General features: G+C 49.2%; 1 protein-coding gene across 1 annotated transcript in view; it reads right to left on the bottom strand.

The window, feature by feature from the left end:
• Dgk (diacyl glycerol kinase 1) overlaps positions 1-22,553 on the bottom strand; it is a 74,779-nt gene extending 52,226 nt beyond the window's left edge. The window contains exons 1-11 of the mRNA XM_037236804.1: positions 22,387-22,553; positions 16,611-16,715; positions 15,942-16,018; positions 15,570-15,710; positions 13,595-13,696; positions 10,263-10,524; positions 5,841-5,960; positions 2,974-3,023; positions 2,668-2,742; positions 2,260-2,379; positions 1,309-1,426 (exon numbers count right to left, since the gene is read on the bottom strand). Of these exons, the coding sequence (XP_037092699.1) occupies positions 1,309-1,426; positions 2,260-2,379; positions 2,668-2,742; positions 2,974-3,023; positions 5,841-5,960; positions 10,263-10,524; positions 13,595-13,696; positions 15,570-15,710; positions 15,942-16,018; positions 16,611-16,674 (1,129 nt within the window). The 5' untranslated portion in view covers positions 16,675-16,715; positions 22,387-22,553. The remainder of the gene's footprint in view (positions 1-1,308; positions 1,427-2,259; positions 2,380-2,667; positions 2,743-2,973; positions 3,024-5,840; positions 5,961-10,262; positions 10,525-13,594; positions 13,697-15,569; positions 15,711-15,941; positions 16,019-16,610; positions 16,716-22,386) is intronic.
• Positions 22,554-24,318: the final 1,765 nt, after the last annotated feature.

Here is a 24,318-nt window from a genome sequence, read left to right as displayed (position 1 = left end):
GGTTGCTGTATGGGATAGCTTCTGGCGCTCATTTTGAATTTATTGATAGCAGGAACCGCATTATACATCTTTCATGGACTTCTAAGAGGTCAGAACAGGTCATTGACCTAAAATGACCCAGGTCCACATTCTCTTTTAGGAACATACTGCCTAGCGTAATCTTTGTCGCTTAGTCAAATGCAAAACTCAAAGCAATCCTATATGTTTTTTGTCACATTGACCTTTAAAAGGTCAAACAAGGTCACTGACCTTGAATGAGCATGTGACCTTTTGCTTAAAAGACGGTTATCGAGCTTCTGGGGCACTTTGGAGACCAACCTGGATCTTGACCTTGTTTGACATTTTTGACCCGAAAGTCATGACCTAGTAATCTGAAACTTTCACCTAAGTGAGTTCACGTACAGGTCAACACAGCCTATAAATTGGGTGTCTCTAGCCGTCTTAGTTCCCGAGATCTCAGAGAGGGTTCAAATTGACCCCCCACCGAGCGAAGGGTATCTAGCCGACCACCCGGGAGCATGTCAACGTACTAGGAAGCGTTTGTTTCACGACGATATAAAGGGAACATTGGCTATATTGACACTGATGCTATTTTAGGGCCTTGGGTCGCCCCAGCTTCGAAACACTATGTTTTGTCAATATAGCCGAAGCATCCCTTTTAAAGCCATTTGGGCAGTACCTTCTAATAGATTTAAGGTCGGTTATTGTCAGACTAACATTTTAAAATTCATCCTAAAATAATCTGGACTCTGTGATAACTAGATCAAGTTGAGGCTCGTAGAAAGGCATGCGCTGAATATATTGCAAAACAGAGTGGTTCGGTCCGATGCACATGACGGAAACGCATCGGCATTATTCAGTTCTGGCAGCGTCAGATACCATCTAAGACTATCATCAATACTCATATTACCTTTCCACTCCCCACAGCACACGACCCGGTCACGGCTCACAATGCGTAGGAACCTCTAAAATATCCCACGCTTCAGAGAATAACATCAGACGATGTATACGAGGATGACCATCTGACCACTTCCGTTAAAACATGACTTCATGACTTGACATGACTTCACGACACGCAAGACAGGCAAACATCGTCCGCAAGACGATGCAGGCGATGGGCTTCATCTACATAGTGCAGCACAAATTGCCCCTAAGATGACTTACTGCAATCATCTTTTGCTTTTCAGAACCCCTGCTGATGCATGTCATCCTTGCTTTATCGATGCTGCATCATGGTTTCATTTCAGCACGATTTCGGGTCATATCGCGAAGGGATCTTTCCCACAACGCGCATGACGATGCACTTACAGATGCAGCAGAGTCCCTTTTTCCCAAGCCCCATTAGCATCGTCAGGCAGAGGTTGCAGTAGGCAGGCCGGTTGAAATGCTTCAACCGCCACAGGTGGTTGCCATCATCCTTCACATTCTGTGGCAAACGACACGCAAGACAAAATGTCAAACCGTGTGCCGCAAAGACCGACACTCGGTGCCGGCCGAACGAGACATGAACGGAAGTCGGGTGAGGAGTCGCGAGCGTCGGGACGAGCCGGACCCCGCCCTGACCGGACGTCGGGACGAGCCAGACCCCGCCCTGAGCGGACGTCGGGACGAGCCAGACCCCGCCCTGACCGGACGTCGGGACGAGCCGGACCCCGCCCTGACCGGACGTCGGGACGAGCCGGACCCCGCCCTGACCGGACGCCGGGACGAGCCAAACCCCGCCCTGAGCGGACGTCGGGACGAGCCAGACCCCGTCCTGACCGGACGTCGGGACGAGCCGGACCCCGCCCTGACCGGACGTCGGGACGAGCCGGACCCCGCCCTGACCGGACGTCGGGACGAGCCAGACCCCGCCCCGACCGGACGTCGGAACGAGCCAGACCCCGCCCCGACCGGACGTCGGGACGAGCCAGACCCCGCCCCGACAGACCTCCAATGAGCCACCCGAGCGGCCATTGACCTCTGAATGGGTGTTAACTCCGTACCACGAGTGAGTACAGATCGCGCATCACGGTCTAGGCTTTTCAGTCTAGCCTTACTCCTGCGGGTGACGTTACGGCGGTGCATTATGACAGGGCGAATCTACAACACGTAATTGTCATCACACTGTATCGTACAGTGGCGGGGGGTGACGCCAGTCGGTATAAACTAGTCAAGCGGCGCTCCAACTACGTACGCTCCACATTGAGCTCAGGCAAACGTTGTTAGTGCTTGACATAGGCATTAAGACTCTGCACACCTGGGGAGGAGGGCACCCACCGCATCCAGACCGAGGAGGACCAACAAAGGTATGGTGGTCATGCCTCCCCTCATCCATTCGTCCAGGGAGACGGTGCCGTCGCCGTCGTAGTCAATTTCCACCATCATGTCCTGCAGAATCTGGAGACAGTGCCGGATCCGAATGAAATACGGTGCGAAGCGGAAGGGCGGGGGCATTCACACCTTCCAGTGAAGTTGCCGGTGTTTGAGCGCAGCAACACGATGGTTTGTCTACGTTTTCTTAGACAAATGCAGAGTCAAGCACAGCTGACAGCCATGATAAAGGCCCAGAGAAAGCATGGTATAGTAGCTGGGACATTAAAAAAAGTGCCCAAGGTCACATCACCAGCGACTGTAGTGCGCGAGATGTAGTGAGAAGTATATGAAGGGAAACTGAGTAGCGCTTACCGGCTTCAGTTCCGATACATCCCATCCAAGATACTCAGCTACAGACATCATTTGGTTCACAATGCTATCCATTTCCTAGAAAAAGCAAAAATACAATAGTTATTAGAGGCAACGTAGATACGTCTGCCAACGAATACGGACGACGAATAATTCTCAACGATTATAGATAGGCTGTACTACGAAAATTCACGACCTGACGCCGCATGTTTAAAACAGCATCACACGGCAAGGCTAGTACGGAAATGTTTCCCAGTCTCAGGTAGCACGACAGGTTAATACCGTACACTTTCAGAGAAATCCACTTACGTAAGTGTCCAGAACACCGTTGCCGTCACTGTCGTAAAGACGAAACATGACTGAAAGGGAAATATTTCTTAGCGATTATTGATTCAAACGCTCAGCACCATACCACTGTGACCTCACTACTTGTGCAACCACACTGAAACATGAGCCGCCACAATGATAAAATGGGTTGCTAAAAGTAAGGCTGCGATCATACTCGCCAACCAGGTGGATGATCTGTAGCAACGTCTGAACCGCTTAGTGCACTGCAAGAACAACGCTGTCTGCGGAATGTGGGCCACAGTACTGCTAATGACAGTGATGGTAATCCTTCAACGTTCCAAGAACACCCACCAGTGATCCTGAGTAGCAATCCCTCAGAAACTATACCTGACGAGTTTGGTGTAAGGCAGCAGAGAAACTACACAACAGATGGCAACAAGAGGATAAGCGCTCTCAGAGATGCACGTGCAGCAGTTTTCCTCATTGAGCTTACTCAATGCCTTGACAGTGCCTAGGAGTTGGAAGCCTAGAGACATGTTCAGTGTCCTGACAGCCGTACACTGAATATACAGTATGAACACTCAACGCAAGCTTAGTGCGGTAACAACTTACAAAAGATATTCACGAACGCATCATAAAATGATTTCAAGACTCGAGTTTACCTGCCCAAAACTGCCCCGAAACGGCAAAACATTAGGGGGGCGAAGTGCACTGGACAAGAACAAAAGGTATACTAAATATACAAGGGGAAATAACAGTGGGTGATTTTAAGCATCACATTTTCCTTTTTCGCTTAACATTTGTTCTCTGCCCTTTGAATTCCATACACTATGTGGTCTCATGTACGTCTTTCGTTAGCCTAAAAACAACAGTAGAGTAATAGGTTGTATTGCTATATCAAACCAGCCGGATCACCTTCCCAAAAATACCTGATAGGTATATTGTTATCTTAAACCAGTCCGATCATCCATAAATTCATGCCTCTTACACGAAGTTAAATTCTGAACCACACAATAAATCTACCGTCCGTGTGTCATTGCAAATAGACACACCATCGCAAAGTAGACAAATCATCCAATTCGTATTGAGACGCTAGTTAATTTCCTAAGTGAGACAGACCTGGATCGATTTGTTAATCGTGTAACTAATTCATATAATGAGAGCACATCGAAACTTGCTTGTAAAATAACCAGGTCAGGCGAGGCGGCCGCACGACGTCCATGGCTCTCAAGGGGCATTGATGACATGTGTGCTTGGCAAATGCAAGCTGTTTGAAATGAATCCTTATCATCTTTTGTGTGCTGACGCACACAACAATTCAAAAAATCAAAGCGTGCTCATTAAACTTTCTTATCACGTCAAGAACAAGCATTTTTGAAAGAAGTTTCAAGAACGCGCATATAACCGTAAGGAAACCTGGAACACGCTATCAACGCTAAAAATGCGGGCAATGCGCCTGTGATGTAACGTGCTGATAATACTCACATCGTCACAAATGGAAAAGACATATACAAATCTTTCAACAAATACTGAAAATATATTGGAGAAAGTAGAAGAAAATAACGTACTTTCCACTGGTTTAGACCCAAGATTAGTTTGCAATATAAGCAATGAAACAAACCTCCATTTACAAGCGAACAAGATTTCACTGAATGCATAGACTGAAGAATTTCAGTGCTGATGCTTTGGTAAATTCGATGACCGTGTAAATTGTCTTTGCCTCATCTGGACAGGGTAAACACTTTTGGTTACCTATTCATGGGTGGTTGCGTAGAAGAAAAATTCCCAGAAGAAACGATTCGTTTGGAAGGTCGGATGGTAATTTGTGTGCATGCATATAAATTCGGTGAAAAGGCCATACTAAGGGTCTATGAACACCATACCAGGTTACCATGCTGTTCCGTCATGCTGTCATGCCACCGTGGGAATGGGCCGGCGATTTGTCGTTTCTAGTTGCTGCAATTGTTGACAATGCTTAACCATGAATGACTAAGGCGACAACCGTGGGTTTGGAGAATGTGGGAGCCGTAAAATAAATGGCTTGAAGCACCCCAAGCAATGATGTTCTAGAATGGAGGGCATATGTCTGCCATGAAGTTACAATAAATAAGCATACCGGAGCAGCAGGTCTTCACAAGCCCGGCGGACGTCGTTCTCAAAATGCAGTGTGCACGTTTTTACCGCTTTCTTTTCAGATTGGACAGATCCACTCATCTAAGCTTAATACATGGATATGACTAAGCTGGATTAGGAAAACAACATGTAAGACGATTTACAACTGGACTACGTTCTAAAAAATTAGCATGCACGAATGGACTTGAATATCATTAGGAGTTGCATGTCAACGCGTCGTAAGCTTGTCCATAAGGCCTGCATTTGATACTTCATGTCTCACCGAGCCAAAGGGATGAAACTGTTGGATATAGACTGGCGCGGCACGTTGCACGCAGCGCTAAAGTGAGTTGTAAAATAAGCTTAGATAACCTTAGATAAGCTCAGATAAGCTAAGTTTAGGTAGCCGTCCATATGCTTAGAGCAGCGTAAGTTAAATATAACTAGAAATAACCTTAGATAAGCTGAGATAAGCTTGCTGCCATGAATTGGACGAAGCAAATTCGGAACTTATGAAGAAGCATGTTTGAGGGTCGCATTGGATAAACAAACTGGCATTGAATTCGATAATGCAAATTCGACCGATGAAGTAATGCAATCCGCACACGTGCTGGCACGCACGCTCGCATGCATCAGCCTCCAGAGGGCAAAGCAAGCGCATGAACGATTTTGGGCGGTGATATGTGCAACTTTCAAACGTCACCATATTCATAGCACGGAGGAAACGAGCGTGGTAGCCACTGAGCCGATCTCGGCTACAGCCACGGGCAACTCACACTCGAGCTTGTCTTCTGGGCGACCTCCCTCCAGCAGAGACAGGTAACAGACGATATCCTTCACGGACACGCGCACGTTGTGGATCTCGATGGCGCTGCACTTTCTGATAACCTTCTTATCTGCGAGGAGATGTTAAGAGGAATACAGAAGACGTCACACCAGAGCGCTCCAGACGTGGGGGCAGACCATCGCGCATGTCACGCGCGCCGCCATGCGGTGGGACACGACGCGGCTTGACCGGACACGAATACGTGTGCCATTGCTTGAGAAAGAAATACTAGCACCACAGACAGACAGCCGATATCAAAAACTGCCTACTGATGGAATGATGGAGAGTGGTTGGATGTGATCACAACATAACGCAAAGAACACCTCTTGAGAACCTGCTTAATAATTTCGTCACTTTGGCCGTCGAACGTCCCTGCGTACCGATCTACATGTGCAGATATGTTGGCACAAACTACACATTTTATTATTCAGGCATCTCTAGCACTATAAAGGACGCATGATGCCTCTGGTGCCCATAACGCAGGGAGCTAGAATCGCTTTTGAAGTAGGTTGAGAGTGAAAAATTCCATCGCAAAAAGACCGTGCGGGATTGAAAAAAATAATTCACAAAAGACGGAACGTATGGGCTCGTGACTGTGACGTGACGTGAACGTGACTGATGCTTCAGCAAACAAAGACATCTATTTCAAGTTGGCATGGCCGTAATATCAGGAACCTGACAAAACTATTTCGTTTTTTAACATCTTAGGCCATTCAAGTGAAACAGAAGACATTAACACGCGTTTGGGTGGGTGGAGGGGGGGGAGCAAACTGACCCCCCCGAGGGCTTTTCCCGAATGGTTTCTGAACGGCGCGGCGTAGCCGCGCCAAATTTTGCATAGCTGTAGAAAATTGCATAGCGGATCGTTTGACATACCAATTTTAGATGTACCTTGCAACGTCGTTGACCTATGACAGGTTAAAGGTAGCCATGGTTTCAGCGAAGGCAATTTCTAGGGAATCATTCAATATGATACAACTTTTTATAACCGAACCCTTTGAATGGATGGATTTCTGGGATCAGCGCTCACGCTAAGCAGTGCCTGTTGTGTGAGCCCTGACCCCCGCCATCCGATCGGCAATTCCAGGCAACGGCAGAATTTAGCTGCCAAAGCTTAACGTGCCGCAATGGTTGGCACGGTCCGTCCTACCCTCTGCCGTCAATTGACCTTTAGCGCGACCGCTGCCACCGGTCACAGGCCATACCTGCCAAGGGCAAATAGCGAGCGCCCTAAAGCGACTCGAACCCACCTTGCCGTGGGTGGATGGATCGGAATGCAGGCGCTCTAACCAACTGAGCCACCGGAACGGACAAACAACAATGGAGTGTTTGGGGAAGACATGCCTCTATGAGATGCTTCCTTAGGCACCACAAATATTGAATAAGCAAATTGCGTTGACCTATGGTCAAGTATAAAGGTCAGACCAAGGTCTAAGCTAACCTGATTTATGACTCTAGGGCTTGCTGTATGAGATAGTTTCTGGTGCTCATTTCGAATTTATTAACGGCAGGAACCGCCTTATACATCTCCAATTGACCTCTTAGAGGTCAGAACAGGCCATTGACCTAAGATGACCCGGGTCGAACTTTTTCTTTTGGGAACCTAGCGTGATCTTTGTCGTTAATGCAAAACTCAGAGCAGTCTTATAACATTTTGGTCACCATGACCTTCAAAGGGTCAAACTAGGTCAATGACCTCAAATGGGCTTGTGACCTTTTGCTTAGAGACAGTTGCCTAGGTTCTGGGTGCGCTTTGGAGACCAGCCTGGAATTTGACCTTGTTTGACCTTATTTGACCTGAAGAGCATGACCTACGAGGCTGAAACCGTAACCTAAGTGAGTTGACGTATAGGTCGAGACACCCTGTAAATTTGGTGTCTCTAGCTTTCTTAGTTCCAAAGATTTCAGAGAGGGGGGTCAGGTTGACCCCCTCCCACCCGAGCGAAGGGCATCTAGCCGGCCAACCGGGCGTGTGTTAAAGCATAATAATTTCATGACATAATTGTGAGCATAACAATTTATTAACACCAATAATTTGATGCTGCACTTTTCAATTCCCTTCGAGAGCGCTTTTAAAACAAACGAAGCAAAGGAATTCAATAACAAAATAACAACAGAAAATTCAACAAGCATAAACCACTCAAACAAAAAAAAACTTGGACTCCTATACATCAGCTCATCGCCAAGTCAAACACGATAAACATATTCTGGCCTATGTTACGGTGGGGTCAGGGAAAACAAACATTTTGTCACTGTTTCTTACAAAATACCAATGCTTATTTCCATGAAAGTAGCCTATGCCTAGCCTAAAGAAGCCTTACATCATCTCATCCTGTATAACCTGTTTGTATCACAGCAGCAGTTATGAGTTATTGATTCTTGCATAATTCCTATTGCCACTTGCCATGCACTTGACCAACTTAACGTAACTTAGAGTAGCCCATATGATGAACATGCTCCACAAAACAATCTCTCTTCTCCAAAAGTAACATAACTTTTAGATGGCCTTGCCAGTATTGCTGCTTGCCTTTTCGGCTGCAGAAAATGCATTCATTAAGGCTTGTTTACTAATATTTGATGACAAAGTTTCAGATGTTGGCTTTATATTTTAAATGGGATGGTCTGACTATTTGTTACATACTTATATTTAAGTCATGTTATAATTGCTATGCAGCTTAGGGTATCCCTGTGTCAAAAACATAGTGCATATATACAGTACAGTCATTGGCCGGTCAGCAAGCCATGACAACTATAGAAAACATCTGGTTAAAGCACCCATGAGGGACCACTTTGAGAAATTTGGGGCAAATAACCAAGAATATGGAACAAAATAAGCCTATCGCATGTCCTGTGGCATCATAATTTGTCTTATGACAAAACTTCATGGATTAAAACAGGAAATGGCTAACTTTGGTTACCAATCATGTGCTGAAAGCAGGTAAGGTATGTAATTACTTGGTCCACAGGAGACTTACTGGCTTCTTCCTGCTCTCCCTCCCCCCAAAAAAGTCAGTACCTTTTGTATGGTCTGCTGGCTGATAGAGTCATCCCACTCACCCCCCAAATATAAATATCAGTCATGCCCACCAACCTGCGAGATTAAAATGCGAAACAAATAAGAGGTGTGCATGATAAACATCACCAGAGGACAGAATTTCACAATCAAACAGTTCTGCATTTGCTGCGTCAGGTCTGTCCCGAGGCTCTGTATGGCAGCATTAAAATAGCCTTGCCAGGTAGCCTAGTGAGTCAGACGTTCGAAAGGCTTAGATTTATCATTACTGAGTACAGCCATCAACCAAGAAAGCGATTAACTGAGGGTTTAAGAGGGCAAAAATGGCGGTAAAAATAAGTTCCGTGCTTTAAATTGTCTCCTTCATTCCCTGTGAATTGTTCACACTTGGGTGCACATCGAACATGTTTGGGCGGCTGGCGAATTAATCCAATTTGTGTATGAAATACGTACAAGCTTGCAGTTGGAGCATCTTGCAGAGAAATTTGTCAAAATGTTAAGCGGCAGATGGTACCTCCAAAGGCAATCGAAAAGGAAGGAAGAATAAAGTGGTATCACACTCGTATGCTACCAAGAACAACAAAAGTAGCTAAATAAATATAAATGCTGATACTTTTCTCGCAAAATTTCTTAATCTGCTGATTTGACTTCAAATCTGCTAATAGAAGTGATCAAATAGTAATATTCATCTTAAAAGTTTCATTTAGAAGGCATTTCTTGAACTTTCACGCCTGCATTTCGGGAGTGATGAAATTTAGTGGTCAAGTTTCTTGGGGAAAAAAGAAATACGTGGAGTAAAGTTCTCTACCAGGCTTTGCTGGTGTTTGCACCAGGCTCTGCTTTCGTGGTGTGGTGGTGAGACAAAAAAGGGGATGAGTGAAAACTTTGCATTTGGCGCACAGCTGCAGATCGTGATGCATTTTGTAAACAAACCAAACTTAATGCGTGCAAGCGGCTGGGGTCGCTGGGGTTCTTGCGCTTGGAGGTGCCTGGCGCCCTTGCTGTGTGCATACATAGACATGATTCAGATGTAGGTGAGGCAGGACATAGCCATAGGTTTTCAGGTTCTGTGGAGCCTCGTTTATGCTTGGTGGTTTCAAGTGAGCTCGGTTTTGGATGACATCTGAAAACTTCAGAAAGGGAATACGGGTTTGGCATGTACGATTAGACAATGTCAGGCAGGACTAAAAAATTCGCATAAAATATGGGGAAAAGAAGTGAAAAATTCCTTCTCATAGGGTGTTGTTTACACCCAAAGTCGACAATTCCAGGACACTGCCATAACGCCCACGCTGTCATACTGACGGAGTCCCCGAACGTGTCCATCTACAAGCTTCCCTCCCCATCCCTACCACTCACCGGCTGCCGCCGGGTTGACCAGCAGCGAGTTGTTGGACTTTCTGGACGAATTGCGCGAGACCTGACTGTGAGAGGGTGACGAATCGCTGCTGCGCTCCGCCGACGCCGGCGACGTCACCGTGAACATGGGGTGGACGGCGGCGCCGAGGCTGCCGGCGCGCGCCCGCTGCGTCGGCTCTGGTTCCGAGCGGTGGTGCCCCAGACCGTGCAGCTTCTCCGACAGGCCGTGAAACCGCTCGGCAATGCTGCTCAGCTTGTCCTCCTGCCGGCCGCCAGCCACGCCAGTCAGATGACTGCGCAGGCAGCGTTGGCACAGGGATCTATAGGCGTCGTGTTAGCTGACAGTGAAGTTGAACGCATGGCTGTGTGGGCTCAGGCAGCAAGGTCACCGGACGCGTCTTCGTCTTAAAGGATGCCATTAAACCCGACATGCTTACGTTACAAGCCCCTACACCTAAGGAGCTAAGCGTGTGCTAACTGAGTGGACACTTCGGATATGAATCAGATATTGCACGACTGGACCATGCATCGGAATGGACCAACCAAGGAAACATATTTAGCTTGAGCTTTCGTTACGTTGAATGGATAGCTACAGTTCACATTTGATCGTTTACAGCTTCGATAGATATTATAGAAATTTCGAGAACGCTACAAGGAAAGCAGTAGGTAATTTCACATAAAACCTAGTTTCCAAAAAAGTGTCCTGAGGCCGGGGTATACCCAAGATCTCATCAATGTAACAACCGATTATATCGCAATGCACTTCAATGAGACGGCACCCTGCAAGAGATGTTGGGTTTGAAGCAGTCCTTCGTCTCTCGAACTGCATCCACCTCGCATAACAAATTACAAAAAACAGCATTTACGGCACATGTACCTTACTGTCTTTGCATGCATCTGGGCACGCTCAAATCCTTGACGACCAGAAATGTTGTTAGGACCCTGGGCTACCCTGGTCAACCACGGTCAGTTTGCAAAACCCCACAATGCTTCAACTCCCAAGGAGCTCCAGCGTAATCCCGAGGAGGAGTCCCTTTGATGCATCCGTCCGTTGGACAAATGAGAGGGACGCTATCCTCGCAGCAGCAAATCAGGCTAGAAGTCAGCATGTGTTCCGCGTAAGTCGCGCTATCTTTCTCTTAACACGCTCTCCGGTGTGGGTCAATGTCACCCCCCGAAGGCCTTTCCAGAATCGTCTCCGAACGGCGCGGCGCAGCTGCACCAAATCTTGCATAGCTGTAGGCAATATAATAGCGGATCATTTGGTATTAAAAATCTAGATGTAACGTGTGTGGTCGCTGACATAAGACAGCTCAAGGTTAGGCCATGGATCCTGCGTAGTCAATTTCTAGGGAATCGTTCAATCTGATCCAACAACGGAGCTTTAAACGAAGCCATACATCTTTGATGCTTACTCAAATGCAAAACTCAAAGCAGTCCGATGTGGTTTTGGTCTGCATGACCTTCGAAATTTCAAAGGTCACTGACCTTAAATGATCGTGTTACTTTTTGTTCAGAACAGTTATCTAGGTTCTGAAGGCACTTTGGAAACAAACCTGGATATTGACCTTGATTGACCTTATTTGACCCGAAGAGCATGACCTAAGAACCTCAAACTTTGACCTGAGTGAGTTCAGGTACAGGCCAACACACCCTTTAAATTTGGTGTCTCTAGCTCTCTTAGTTCCTGAGATCTCTGAGTGGTTGCCTTGATCCCCACCCTAGTGAAAGGTATCCAAACGACCACCCGAGCGCGTGAATACGACAGCACGACCTTCATCGCGGACAGCCGTCCCACGGTGTCGCAGCGCCCGATGCTTAGCAACGTTTGGAAGAGTAGCATCCCCTCACATCGAGTGATGCCAGTGCCTCTCATGGCAAGCGGGCATCGACGATCATGAACCAATAACTTTGCTGTAGATGTTCATTGATATGTCGGCTGGCTTATGACGTTGACGCGTTTTGGTGATCTTTTCCTGCGTTTTGTTCTGATTAATTCTGAGAATGTTTGCAGAAAGCCATTAGAGCGCCGATTCAAACGTGTGTTCTACGCATGGATGTGAGATCTGCGGAAAGGCATCAGTAAATAAACTAAACGGTGTTTTTTCTTAAATATACATGCAAAGATTGAACTCTTGTGATAAGGAAGGTCGTTTAAAAAAAAAAAAACGTAGCGCATGGACCCGATATTTGACGTTTGGACCTCACAGTAGGTCACTGGAAAACTGCCACTCTTAGGAACAAACATGCTGGAAGCTCCCGCTCAACCAGCTGCGCATCAAGTGGGAACCAATACCACGCCACCCAAGTTGATCCTGGAGCCAACGGTGCGGCGTGCTGTCAAAGGCTTCTACAGTGTCAGGTGCTGTCAGACAGGTGGTTTGTCTTTTATCTCAATTGTTGACAACGAAATTGGCAGCGCCAGACATCCCGACTCTGTTGAGTGCCCGGGCCCAAGTTCATGCTGCTGGCCACAGAGCGTGTCATGGCTCAGCAGTCATCAGCTGATTGCAGACGACAGCTTGAGCCCGCACTGAAGAACCCGACTTGCAAAGCGGTCCAACGTTGGTGCATTGCATTCGTAGAGTAAAACTCCAGATATGATTCACTCATTCACAATATGTGAGACCTGACCCCAGAACCCCAGAAACCCAGAAAGGAAAGGAAAAGAAAGAACCCCAGAAAAGTCAAGTGAATCATAATCACGTCCAAGTTTAACAATACACGGCTATTGCGGAACCAAGCTAAAAAATCCATTCGTGTATGCCTACCAAGAACGTTTTCCACACAAATGCATTGTCGGAGCCTTCAAGTTGGTTAATTGGGGCCTTTGTCGAACGACAGGAATCAATTTTATAAGTCAGTTAGCGATAAGCCCAGCGATTAGGTGTCTCGTTTAAGTGTTGCAAAACTTACACCGACGACCGGAGAACTACTCAAGTCTGAATAATGAATTTGCCGTCTTCAACGGGTCTCAGGGGGGGGGGGGGGGGGGAGGGGAGGGGGCAACAGAGCCGTAATCCCAATGAAAAAGACAAAACAACATGATTTTTATTTCGCCTTGAGCTAGTAAAAAGACGCTGGTTTTGACCCCTCTCCCGCCGACAAGTTGTTGGATTCGCTCTTGCATATTATTCTACTCGACCAAAAGTACAATGAACGTTGCAGTTTTCGTGAGTGTAGTAATACTTAGATCGAGTCGGTTGGTTGCATTCCAAAAATTCAACGTAAAAATTCAGCTGGGAAATTTGCACAGCCATTACAACCCATCGATCTGTCGCGAACCAAGAAATCGTGGAAGGGCTCAAGCGAATCGCATAAGTCTGTCTTACCTTGTCGACAGAGTTGACCTGCGCCAAGTTTGTTACCGAACCGGTCTGGTTGTGCGCTGTGATGGCCGCGCACGCTGTGGTCGAGCTCAGCACCGCCATCTCCTGTCGGCCACAAATGACGTACTGGGATCAGGCCTGTCCAGTGTAGCAGGCTAGCGTGACAGTTTGGCCATATGCATGGTGCTGGGCGTAATATCTTTAAAGATAGCTTAATCCCTGTCTTAAATGATAATAATACAGCTAAGGATCTGTTCAAGAATTTTAGGTGGGAGAGTTTTTACAACAGAATAGATCCGAAACACGTTTTCAATGACCTTACGAAGAATTCAGGCTTTCTTACATCGAGTTTTCTTTATCTCTGCCTTCAGATCGAACCAAAAGCCCCATGAGACGGGTAAGAGCTCATATGCCCACCTGAGGATTTTCAGAAATAATTTCTCAACGTGTTTGAGCATATTGCTTAAATGTTGAGGATTTGTGTTCTCATCAATTCTACTAATGGGTTCAGAGCTTAAGGCTCCTAGGCATGACGGTTCAATACCTACGATACCTTTCACGAGGTAAGGTTGCTGACATTTTTTATAAACAATGACAAATAACGCTTATTTCTTGCAGTAGTTCACCCCAAAAAGTACTTAGACTTTCTTATCTAGGTCACTCTGAAGTACATGTGTTCTGGCTGTTTCCGCAGGGTCAGGTTATATAAGTTGAATCTAGATCAGACATTGCCATTTGTGACCAGCTTTGATAGTTTGAGTCATAGAATTTGAGCCTTCATGGGACGTAAATAATCACTTTGGAAGGCCCTGTAACCCTGTGCACCCAGTGCTTGTAGCTTGCTTAATTTTAATACACTCAAACAGGCCACCGTAGCAATCGTATTCACCCCTAGGACCTGACATCACATATCACAGATTCCATGTCTCGATGTTCACCAGTGCGACTAGATGGAGTTTTTAAACTGCTGTTCAACACCGTTTTCCACAATGTCGTGCCGTGCTTAGTTTTTGAGATAACGGGAGGGGTTTAAAAGGCGTGTTCGAACGATTTGACCTCGTTCGACCTGTCGATAGACAAATTTACTGTTTTCAGAAACACCCAACAGATGCGAGTTGACAAAAGCTTTCCAATTTCGTTTTGAACGCGGCTCTAACTTGCTTACTTCTCAAGATCTTAGGGTGACATATAGGGCTCCCTCAAAGGGCGAAGGTGATAGAAGGTAGGGCGCGAAGGTGATAGAAGGTAGGGCGAAGGTGATGTAAGGCAGGGCGAAGGTGATATAAGGTAGGGCGAAGGTGATATAAGGTAGGGCGAAGGTTAATGCGAGGGTGGGGTGATACATGGATTTCAAAGGGCCGGTACACATCACGGCCCGTGCCACAGTATCAATGTCTCTGCAGCCAGGACACGTCTCATAGCACGCCGTTTAGTGCTCTTACACAATATCGGAGCTCCCGAGCGTGCCGCCATCTTGTATATACAGGGTCGATACCCACGTAAGATCAGAGAAGCGTACAGCCAAGCGGAAAGCCAAAAACAACAAGCATCTGTGAGATCATGGCAAACAATTCCTGCGCCGCCATCACTGACGGCTGATCAAAGTGACTCGTTAGCCCATGAGAGGCTGGTGGCGCGCGGGGACGGGCCGCCGGCCGGTGCGGTGTTGACCGAGCAGACCGAGCGGGGTCGGCGGCCACCACCCCGGCCGCAACACGGCAGGCGCAGCGTCATCACATTTTCCAAGTCATTAGCGCCGGGCGCGGCCAGCCTGGCCCGGCCCGCAGCGACGCCCAGCGGCCGGCACACAACCCGGCCGTGAGGCACCACTCATTCATATTCCCATTGCAAGCAGCGCTGATGCGCTAACAATCGGGCCTGACCAGGCGCCGGCCGCACCGGTCGGCGCCCTCGACCGGTGCCCTCGGTCGGCGCCCTCGGCTGGCGCTGCGGCGGGAGTGGGGCGCCGTTCACCCACTTTAATAGCCCGGCCGTCGAGCTGGGCGCCGCGTGACGGCCGGCGCACGAAGCTGAGGAACAGGTGACGGCACAGCTCGTCAGGAGTCTCCTGCTCCAGGAACGTGTCCATGAACACCTTGAAGCCCTCCGAGTCGATATCCTGCCGTGCACGGGGCGCAGCGCGCGTAAGAAGCTGGACCACGGACCTACGGTCATTGTCACCAAACATCGAGGGTGATTCAGCTTCAAAGTGAGTGACACACATGATGAAGCATATCAACGGCAAATGCCGGTTCCATTGCTTATGCCACTCGTCCCTGGAATACAACTTTTACTAGTAAATTCTGTATGCGCACTTGACCTTGCAGAACGACGAAGGTTGTTGACCTACCCCATCCGGCTGGTATTTTGACAAAGGGCCATCTTTGCCGAATTCATCCAGAACATCCTTCAGTTTTTTGGACGAGTCTGAAAAACGCGAATGGAAATGTTATTACACAAACATGCAGATAACTAAAAGTAGCCTCTCTCTCTCTCTCTCTCTCTCTCTCTCTCTCTCTCTCTCTCTCTCTCTCTCTCTCTCTCTCTCTCTCTCTCTCTCTCTCTCTCTCTCTCTCTCTCTCTCTCTCTCTCTCTCTCTCTCTCTCTCTCTCTCTCTCTCTCTCTCTCTCTCTCTCTCTCTCTCTCTCTCTCTCTCTCTCTCTCTCTCTCTCTCTTTCTGCCGCCTCGCTCTGCCATCTTTTTACTGTCTCCTTTTTTACATGCCTTTTTCTCTCTCTTACCATCCTAGCATGTCATTTCCTTTCCATCTCTTCATTCTTCCATACTTGATAACATTGGACGTAATGGCAATCATTTCTGTGATCATATTACAAGTCGCACGCGCAACACACGGTCTGAATGATGCAATAGCGCCTTTATTACATACTCGTACGTAATTGTGTAAAGCATGCACAACGCTAAGTCTTTCGCGATCTTGACCCGAATGGACACCTCAGCACAAATATAGCGTAAAACAGACAAATATTCAGATCGATCCGAGTCGAGCGAAGGCACTCACATGTGGCCATGTCCTGGAGCTGCTGAAACTCGGCCGGCGACAGCTTTTCCCATCGCAGCGTCATGGTGAGGCGGCTGGAGGCGGCCGGCTCCGCGGGCCCGCCACCTGGAACAGCAGCGGCCGCTCAGTCGCCGTCGCCGAGAGCGGCCGCACAGGGGCGGCTGACGAGGTGACGCCGTTGAAGAACGACAGCCCAACGCCCAAAGAACTCCGACAGGGTCCTGCCGTTAGATAGCGGCTAGAGAAGGTGCTGGTGTAGAGGAGCGGCCGAAAAGGGGTGCCGCCGTCGAGAGGTGGCCGGAGGGGGTTCAGCCGTCGAACGGTGGCCGGAGGGGGTACAGCCGTCGAGCGGTGGCTGGGGGAGGGGGGGGGGACCGCCGTCGAGCGGTGGCAGGAGGGGGTACAGCCGTCGAGCGGTGGCCGGAGGGGGTACAGCCGTCGAGCGGTGGCGGGGGGAGGGGGGGGGGGACCGCCGTCGAGCGGTGGCAGGAGGGGGTGCCGCCGTCGAGCGGTGGCGGGGGGAGGGGGGGGGACCGCCGTCGAGAGGTGGCCGGAGAGGGTACCGCCGTCGAGCGGTGGCCGGCCACCGGCAGTCAGTCCGTGGCTTCTCACAAAACATCGGTTGTAGCGCCAGCACTGCCAGCCATATCCAAAGACAAGAAATCAGAAAGTGATCTTCCACCGTGTGGACCAGATAGAACGTCTTAGCCACGGGAGCTAGTACATCATAAGAACCCTTCAGACATACCACAACTGATAGGGCCGATCGTCAGGGCAATGAAGGAGATCAGCACCGAAACGCGCTGAACAACTGCTCGGAACGTACTGAAAATGGCAAAGCTGTGCTTGGTCCAAAAGCGGCACGTGTCGAACGTGCCGTAAAGGGTGCGACCTGTTTGTTGGCGTGGTAGTATGAATGATGACCATAATATGGCATTGTACTAGCTACACTTGATATCACGGTAGCAGTATTTGCATAATGGTTATCGAAAATTTTAATGCTTCGTTTTGTTAAGACCATCCCTGCATGTTAAGTCACAACAGTGATGCCAGAAACGATCGGGTAGGCCAGTCCACTTTTGGTGTTTGGTTCTATCAATGTTGGGTGGAAGCCCAGACGATGTTGTGAGACGACATTGCCTGGGTTATTTCACCAACCGTGACCGCCTGAGGGTTAACAGTATCCCTTCGTTTTCAGGTCTTCATGGATAGACCGGAAAAAGTCAAACAGCAATGGATAAAAACTGGAAGAACTCGAACGATTAATCTTAGCGAATAATGCTTAAATTAGCATATATCGCATTACTGATGACGTGGCAGGTCGTGTACAATGTCTTAAGTGTAGCTAAAACTACGAAACGACTTCACAGGCTTTTAGCCACTCGTGTAATAATAGAACTTGTTCGTTGTCTTTTTTTCTCAGCGAGGCAAAAACTGCGATTGCGAAAGGCAGTTGTGCCAAACAAAAGCAAATACAGAATAAGGCGGTTTGCCGATGGCGCCGGTTTCCTTCGTTTTTCTTCTTCAGCTCCTGGCGATCTGACGCCTTTGTCTAAACCAAACACCTGCATGAATTCCAACGGTGGGGATCTCACAGAATCTCTTGTCAACGTTTCAAGAGGCTTGGGATCGAATAATTGCTCTACCAAATGTGACATGGATCCCCGATGCCGCATGGATTTTTGGTAAAAGTGTCTAAGAGGGCAAGACAGAAGATCCTGCAAGAAATCCTGCGCATTTCCTGGATCCAAATGCATCCGGCAATAATTTTGAAACCCTGTAAAACGGCGACGGATATTTACAAAACATCATTGGTTAGTGAGAAACTTTTTAACCATCTTGGGCACTTTAAAGCTGAAATAGAAATGGGAACGTCCTTGATCAGGACCTGATCTGACCTCATTTAGAGCGCCTTACGAAATCCCAGTCTTGTGGCGTTAGTGAAAGCTGGGAAGCTATTATCAGAGATCTTTGACGACCTGATATCAGGGAAGAGCTTCTGCAGAACTACCACAGTTCGTGTAACCCGCCGTATAACTTCGAGGGGTAAGGTTTTGAAAGCACATATACGGCGCTTTGCATCCTTTTAATAAAATTACTGCACAAATTCTTGATTGTGGATCAACTTTCACAATAAGCAGAATCCCCAGGATCCTACAAGACCGTTCCGCACCAAATTTCGTAACAGATTTAGCGTAAATAAATATTTCGGATCCAGAACCCCAGAAGCATGTTCAGGAATAACTTTCAGATTCCTCAAGCGCGTCCAATCAGGAGTAATCCCGGAATACTGACATATGTGAGTGATACTAACATTATGACAGACTTGGAGCATAGCATTACTACGCCGTATGCCAACGCCAAAAGTGGTAAAGTGACAATGTTCTCATTGTTTTAGGTTTGTGGGAATTGAAAATGTGCTTTCGGAACCACAATGCTCACATCGTTAAAGACAAAATTAAAATCGCGCAATGTTTTTGGCAGACCAAATCTTGGTTTTTGGTTTACACACACACACACACACACACACACACACACACACACACACACACACACACACACACACACACACACACACACACACACACACACACACACACACACACACACACACACACACACACACACACACACACACACACACACACACACACACACACACACACACACACACACACACACATACACACACACACACACACACACACACACACACACACACACAAATATATATATATATATATATATATATATATATAGATGTATATGACATAAAAGGTTTTCTAGTATCGCAACATGTACCGCAAAATAGGAGACACCACGGAAAATCAGAAATAGAAATGCGATGCAGGTGAGAGGGCGCGACAAATTATCACAAATGCATGCAGCATCCGCTTGCCGACAAGTACACTGTCAGCCGGCGGACTGCGCACCATACGGCGTCTCTGCACTCCAGCCTTGATGCCAGCGTCTTACCGCGTCCGCCGCAGCCATATACCGTCTGCGCGGCACCGCCGCATCCATTCGCGCGGAACGTGGACACAAAGCAGGCTGAAAGGCGGCAAACAATGTGGCCACCCGTCCCCTCGCTCCGCCCCTGTTCCCACCATCTCGACTCGGACGCTGTCAGGCTCGCTGCTCGCCCCCGTCCCGCTCCGCAGGGACTTCTGCGGGGCGCCGCCGGCTTTTCTGCCTTTCGGGTAGGGCGCTGGCCGCCTTCCTGTTTCGCTGAAGGGGCCAGCCCAGCCAGCGGCGGGCGCTTCATCGCGGAGGATGGCAGATACGCGGCCCGATGCTGCGTCTGTTGTTTGGTTATTTGTGGTTGGGCGCCGGCAGGGGTGAAGCTAAGTGCTGTCTTGCCGTGGAGAGGGTGGAGAGATACCGGTACCCAGCCAAAGAGGCGGGCAAGACGTGGCGACCGTGAAAGTTTAGGGAGAGAACGCTTTGGAACGTTTTTGGGGTACTTCTTACCGTGTGGCGCCGCAACGCAAGTTATTTACAAAAGAGATCATTACGAAAAACAGTTACTCGCACCATATCAGAAGCAGACATACAGATGAGGGTAAACCTACCAGCATAAATATGGTATTGTTGCAATGGCATAACAAAACATTTCCATCTCATCGCGCCATCAGTTGTTTCCAACTTTTTCACGCATCTTGTGGCGTAACAGGAGTGTTTTATCCTTCGCATCATGGCGTATTCTCAGATAGAATTTCTGCATTCGTTCCACGCCATCGCTGTGGAGCCATCAGCGGTGTTGCGATTCAGCAGAGAGCGGTGCTGCCGCATTAAACCCCCTTTTAAAACGCATGGCAACCATGTCTTATTGGGGGTCTGGCTCCAATCTTATCTCAGTCAGGAACGCGTCGAAGAGAATATTGCTCGACAGGGAAAGTGAACACCAACGGCTTACCAATGAGCAGCCATAATAAGAATGGTCTGCCCATGGCCCTTTAGGGATTCCAGGGCTTTATAGGGATTCTTATACAACTGCTTTTGTAGCAAAACAGTCGTTCAGACTGAAGGAGCCTACAGGGCTTTCGGTCGTTTAACACTTGCCATTGATAATCACCGCGTCTAAACTTTTTGCTTTTGAACCATAACCGTTTCTTTCATTTATATTTGATTTTTTTTCGTCAGCGAAAAATGGGCGGTATTTCTACAAAACTGAGCCAAGTATTCGAAAGTATCCTGCAGAAATGTTGGTCGGTAAAGAGTTCCGCGGGAATTCCGCAAGAATTCTAATCAATTCCACATCTTTACACGTGTCTCACAACCGTGGCGAGACCGAAAGGTCCCGAGTCCAGTAGCTATGCGTATTTGTGTGGCCTGAGCGCGGCGATTATCCAGGACTAGAAACTTTCAACTGATGTGTGGTTTACGTTTGCATTGCGATCATTTCGCTGTTGGCGTCTTCCGAGGCGGCAGTACGCCATCTCGAAAGCATATCGTCCGCGTTGTGACCAGCTATGACCCCATATACAAACCAAAGCTTGGGAACGAACACTTGCTGAAGATCTCATGGCTTTCGACCGGGACGTCGCCGAGAAAAGGCCGGAAATTATTGTTGGCAGACAGACTGTGTCAACTTCTAGGCAGCTAACCCTACCTATTCCGGCACGTTGGCTTGTTGATCTCATGCTTTTGAAAATCGGGTGCATCACCCCACTAGTCCTCATTCAAGATGCCCTATCGTAGATCAGCCAAATATAAAAAAACACCTGCATACAAAAGATTCCTTCAAAGTTTCAATAGGGAGTTAAAGTTGAATCGATTGAATTATGGGCAGCAGTGTAACGAGGTACGACTATAATTGGTCCAATAAGCTAGGTGGCTGAAGAAAGCTGCAGAGCAGCCGGCTGTGTCTGGCGCAGGGGCTGGCCAAGTGACCAGCCCCCCATCTGCGTCTGGCGCAGGAGCTGGCCAAGTGACCAGCTCCCATGCTGTGTCTGGCGCAGGGGCTGGCCAACTGACCAGCTCCCATGCTGTGTCTGGCACAGGGGCTGGCCAAGTGACCAGCTCCCCAGCTGTGTCTGGCGCAGGGGCTGGCCAAGTGACCAACTCCCATGATGTGTCTGGCGCAGGGGCTGGCCAAGTGACCAGCTCCCCAGCTGTGTCTGGCTCAGGGGCTGGCCGAATGACCAACTCTCGACGGCAGCCGGCGGACGGGCCGCCGGCCCACCAGCTATTTTGGCCTGCACGCTGGCGAAGTGAGGCGGGAGCAGCCGCGGTCACAGCGGTGAGGTGAGGCGGGAGCAGCCGTGGTCACGGCGGTGAGGTGAGGTGGGAGCAGCCGCGGTCACAACGGTGAGGTGAGGCGGGAGCAGCCGCGGTCACAGCGGTGAGGTGAGGCGGGAGCAGCCGTGGTCACGGCGGTGAGGTGAGGTGGGAGCAGCCACGGTCATAGCGGTGAGGTGAGGCGGGAGCATCCGTGGTCACGTTGGCAAGGCGAAGTGGGAGCAGCCGCGGCTACGGTGGCGTCTCTAACCGGCCAACGGGTCAGCCGGCGGCCGATCGGTGCCGCCGCCGGAGCGCTGTCACCTCTCGCTCGCTCGTCGGCATATCGATCGGGGCGCGGTCCGGTCCCGGCGGCGTGACTCCCCGCCCGTGGCCGGGGCACGCCGCCCGCGGCCCGCGACCCGCCCCGCCCCTCCCCATCGCACACGGTCGTAGCCGGCCCGCTTGGCGCGGCCATGCCCCGGCTGCGGGCTCCGCCTGCTGCCCGAGAGGGGACGCCGAGGCAGCTGCCGCTGGCGCCGGCCCCAGCGCCTACCTGGCGTCGTCACGGCGGTGGCTCCATGGGGCTGCGACCTGGACGGGTTTGGCTTGTGAGACACGGTGACGACTGGGCGGCGCACCCTTCACATTGCTGCTACCTCTCTGCTCACTGGGTGCCGCACGGATGTTTTCGGCTCCATATTGGATTGGCACCGACGCGCCGCCGAGCCGCCGCCGCGGACGGCGGTGACGTCATACCAGCGCCGGTCGATGATAACTCTCTGGCAGAGAGACGGTGGTCATCGGGCCGTCGAGCGGCAAAAGGCGACGTCGACGCCACGCCGTATACGCTTCAGTTGTGCCTCCCTGAGCGTGCAGTGTCTCCTCATTCCACAAGCCATGTCGTCGGGCGCGAACACGGCAGGCCACCAGCCGATATCAGGCGCGGTTCCCGCCGCATCGGCGGCGACGCGGCGCTCCCGTCGCGGCGCGATGTCAGAGGCCGTCCCCGCAGCCTCGACGGTCTCAGTGACGCAGAATGACGACGTCACATGCCGTGCTCCAATGATCTCGGTCGCCGGGGAGCGATGCGTCTCGCCCGGAGGGACAGCGTGCCAACGGACGGCTGCACACCGCGACCCAATGGGCCACCCGCAGGCTACAGCAGACAGTTCTCAGGTGATCCATAGACCTAACTGGAGCACTCCTGTCTGTTCGGCATACCCTTGAAAAAGTGCAAATTCCACGGTCCACGACCCGTATCCTCGTTAGACCGCTTCGAGACAATTGGCCGTTTTTTTAGTGTCGCTATTTTCACGGTGCGTAATGTCACTGGCACAATTTGCTCAGCGTGAAAGCCTTTACCGCTACGTTCTGTCTTCCTCCGCTGCACTCCGTCCGCCAGATACGAGATCAAATGAGGCATATTGTACGCAGATGTCTATGAACGGCATGAGGATGAGTCCTGCCGGACATGTGAGTCAGGGGAAGAGTTCCTTCCCGGCTAGCTCCATTAGCCGAGTTCTCGACTCGCGATCAGAAGACTCTGGTTCGAATCCCAGCAATTCCAAAATAAGAGAGTTTGGATGGTGACGCATCCATGGCCTAAAGCCAACTATCATCCAGTCCTCCTCAGGACTCAGTAGCACCTGACAACGGCCGCAGCATGACTTGGCTGTAACGTTGTGCTCTCGTACTTACACACCAGACGGGGACGATGGCCCGAACAACTGTCCCAGGCGTGAAAACACAGTTATGTCGGCAATCACCAGCTACGGCTGTCAGAATGCCGAGAATTAAGTAATTGAACCCTCTTTCCATTTTAAAGGGAGTGTTCCACATTCGTATGTGGTTTGAACTGAAATAGTCGTACTGAAGATCGTTTGGTGCAGTTCAAAGCCCTGCCCTTCTTAATACCTAAATCCGTCCAGTTTCTGAGCTACATGCTCGCTAAGATGTGCGTACCATCAAGTGCAGACTATTTCAAGGTCACTCAGGCATTCATGACGCAATAATGCTATTTAAATCCTGGCAGCTCATTGGACATGCGACGATCAAGGCCAATAAAATATAGTTGTCGTATCGTTCATACGTTGTGTTCGTGAGCACGATTTTCAGATACAACAGCCGTCAATTGGCCCTCAAATGTTTTGCAAGGTATGATGACGCAATCAAATAATAGTCAATTGTACGTGAAATTTACTAAACATGGAAAATGGGTTGTCTAGAGCATTCTTTTCTACTTTAAGAATACCAATAGTTATGAGTGATCTAATATCATCATATCTGACGCTCGCTTCAATATCTTCAAATATGGAACATTCCATTTAACACATTTGATATCAAATTCCTCGTGGCCTCAAAAACCGCATGCTTTTGAGAAATGGTTTTTGTAGCCGTCTTGGTGCAAAATTAATTTAGGTACGAATACGTTCAACATTATTCATAACAACCTGATTCGTCTGCGAGTTCATCATCTTACTGGTCA

The sequence above is a fragment of the Pollicipes pollicipes genome, unplaced genomic scaffold (genome assembly GCF_011947565.3).
Source record: "Pollicipes pollicipes isolate AB1234 unplaced genomic scaffold, Ppol_2.1 Scaffold_7261;HRSCAF=8764_pilon_pilon_pilon, whole genome shotgun sequence".
NCBI classification, from domain to species: Eukaryota; Metazoa; Arthropoda; class Thecostraca; order Pollicipedomorpha; family Pollicipedidae; genus Pollicipes; species Pollicipes pollicipes.
The sequence above is the reverse complement of the archived record's forward strand: the minus strand, read 5'-3'. Positions and strand labels throughout refer to the sequence as shown.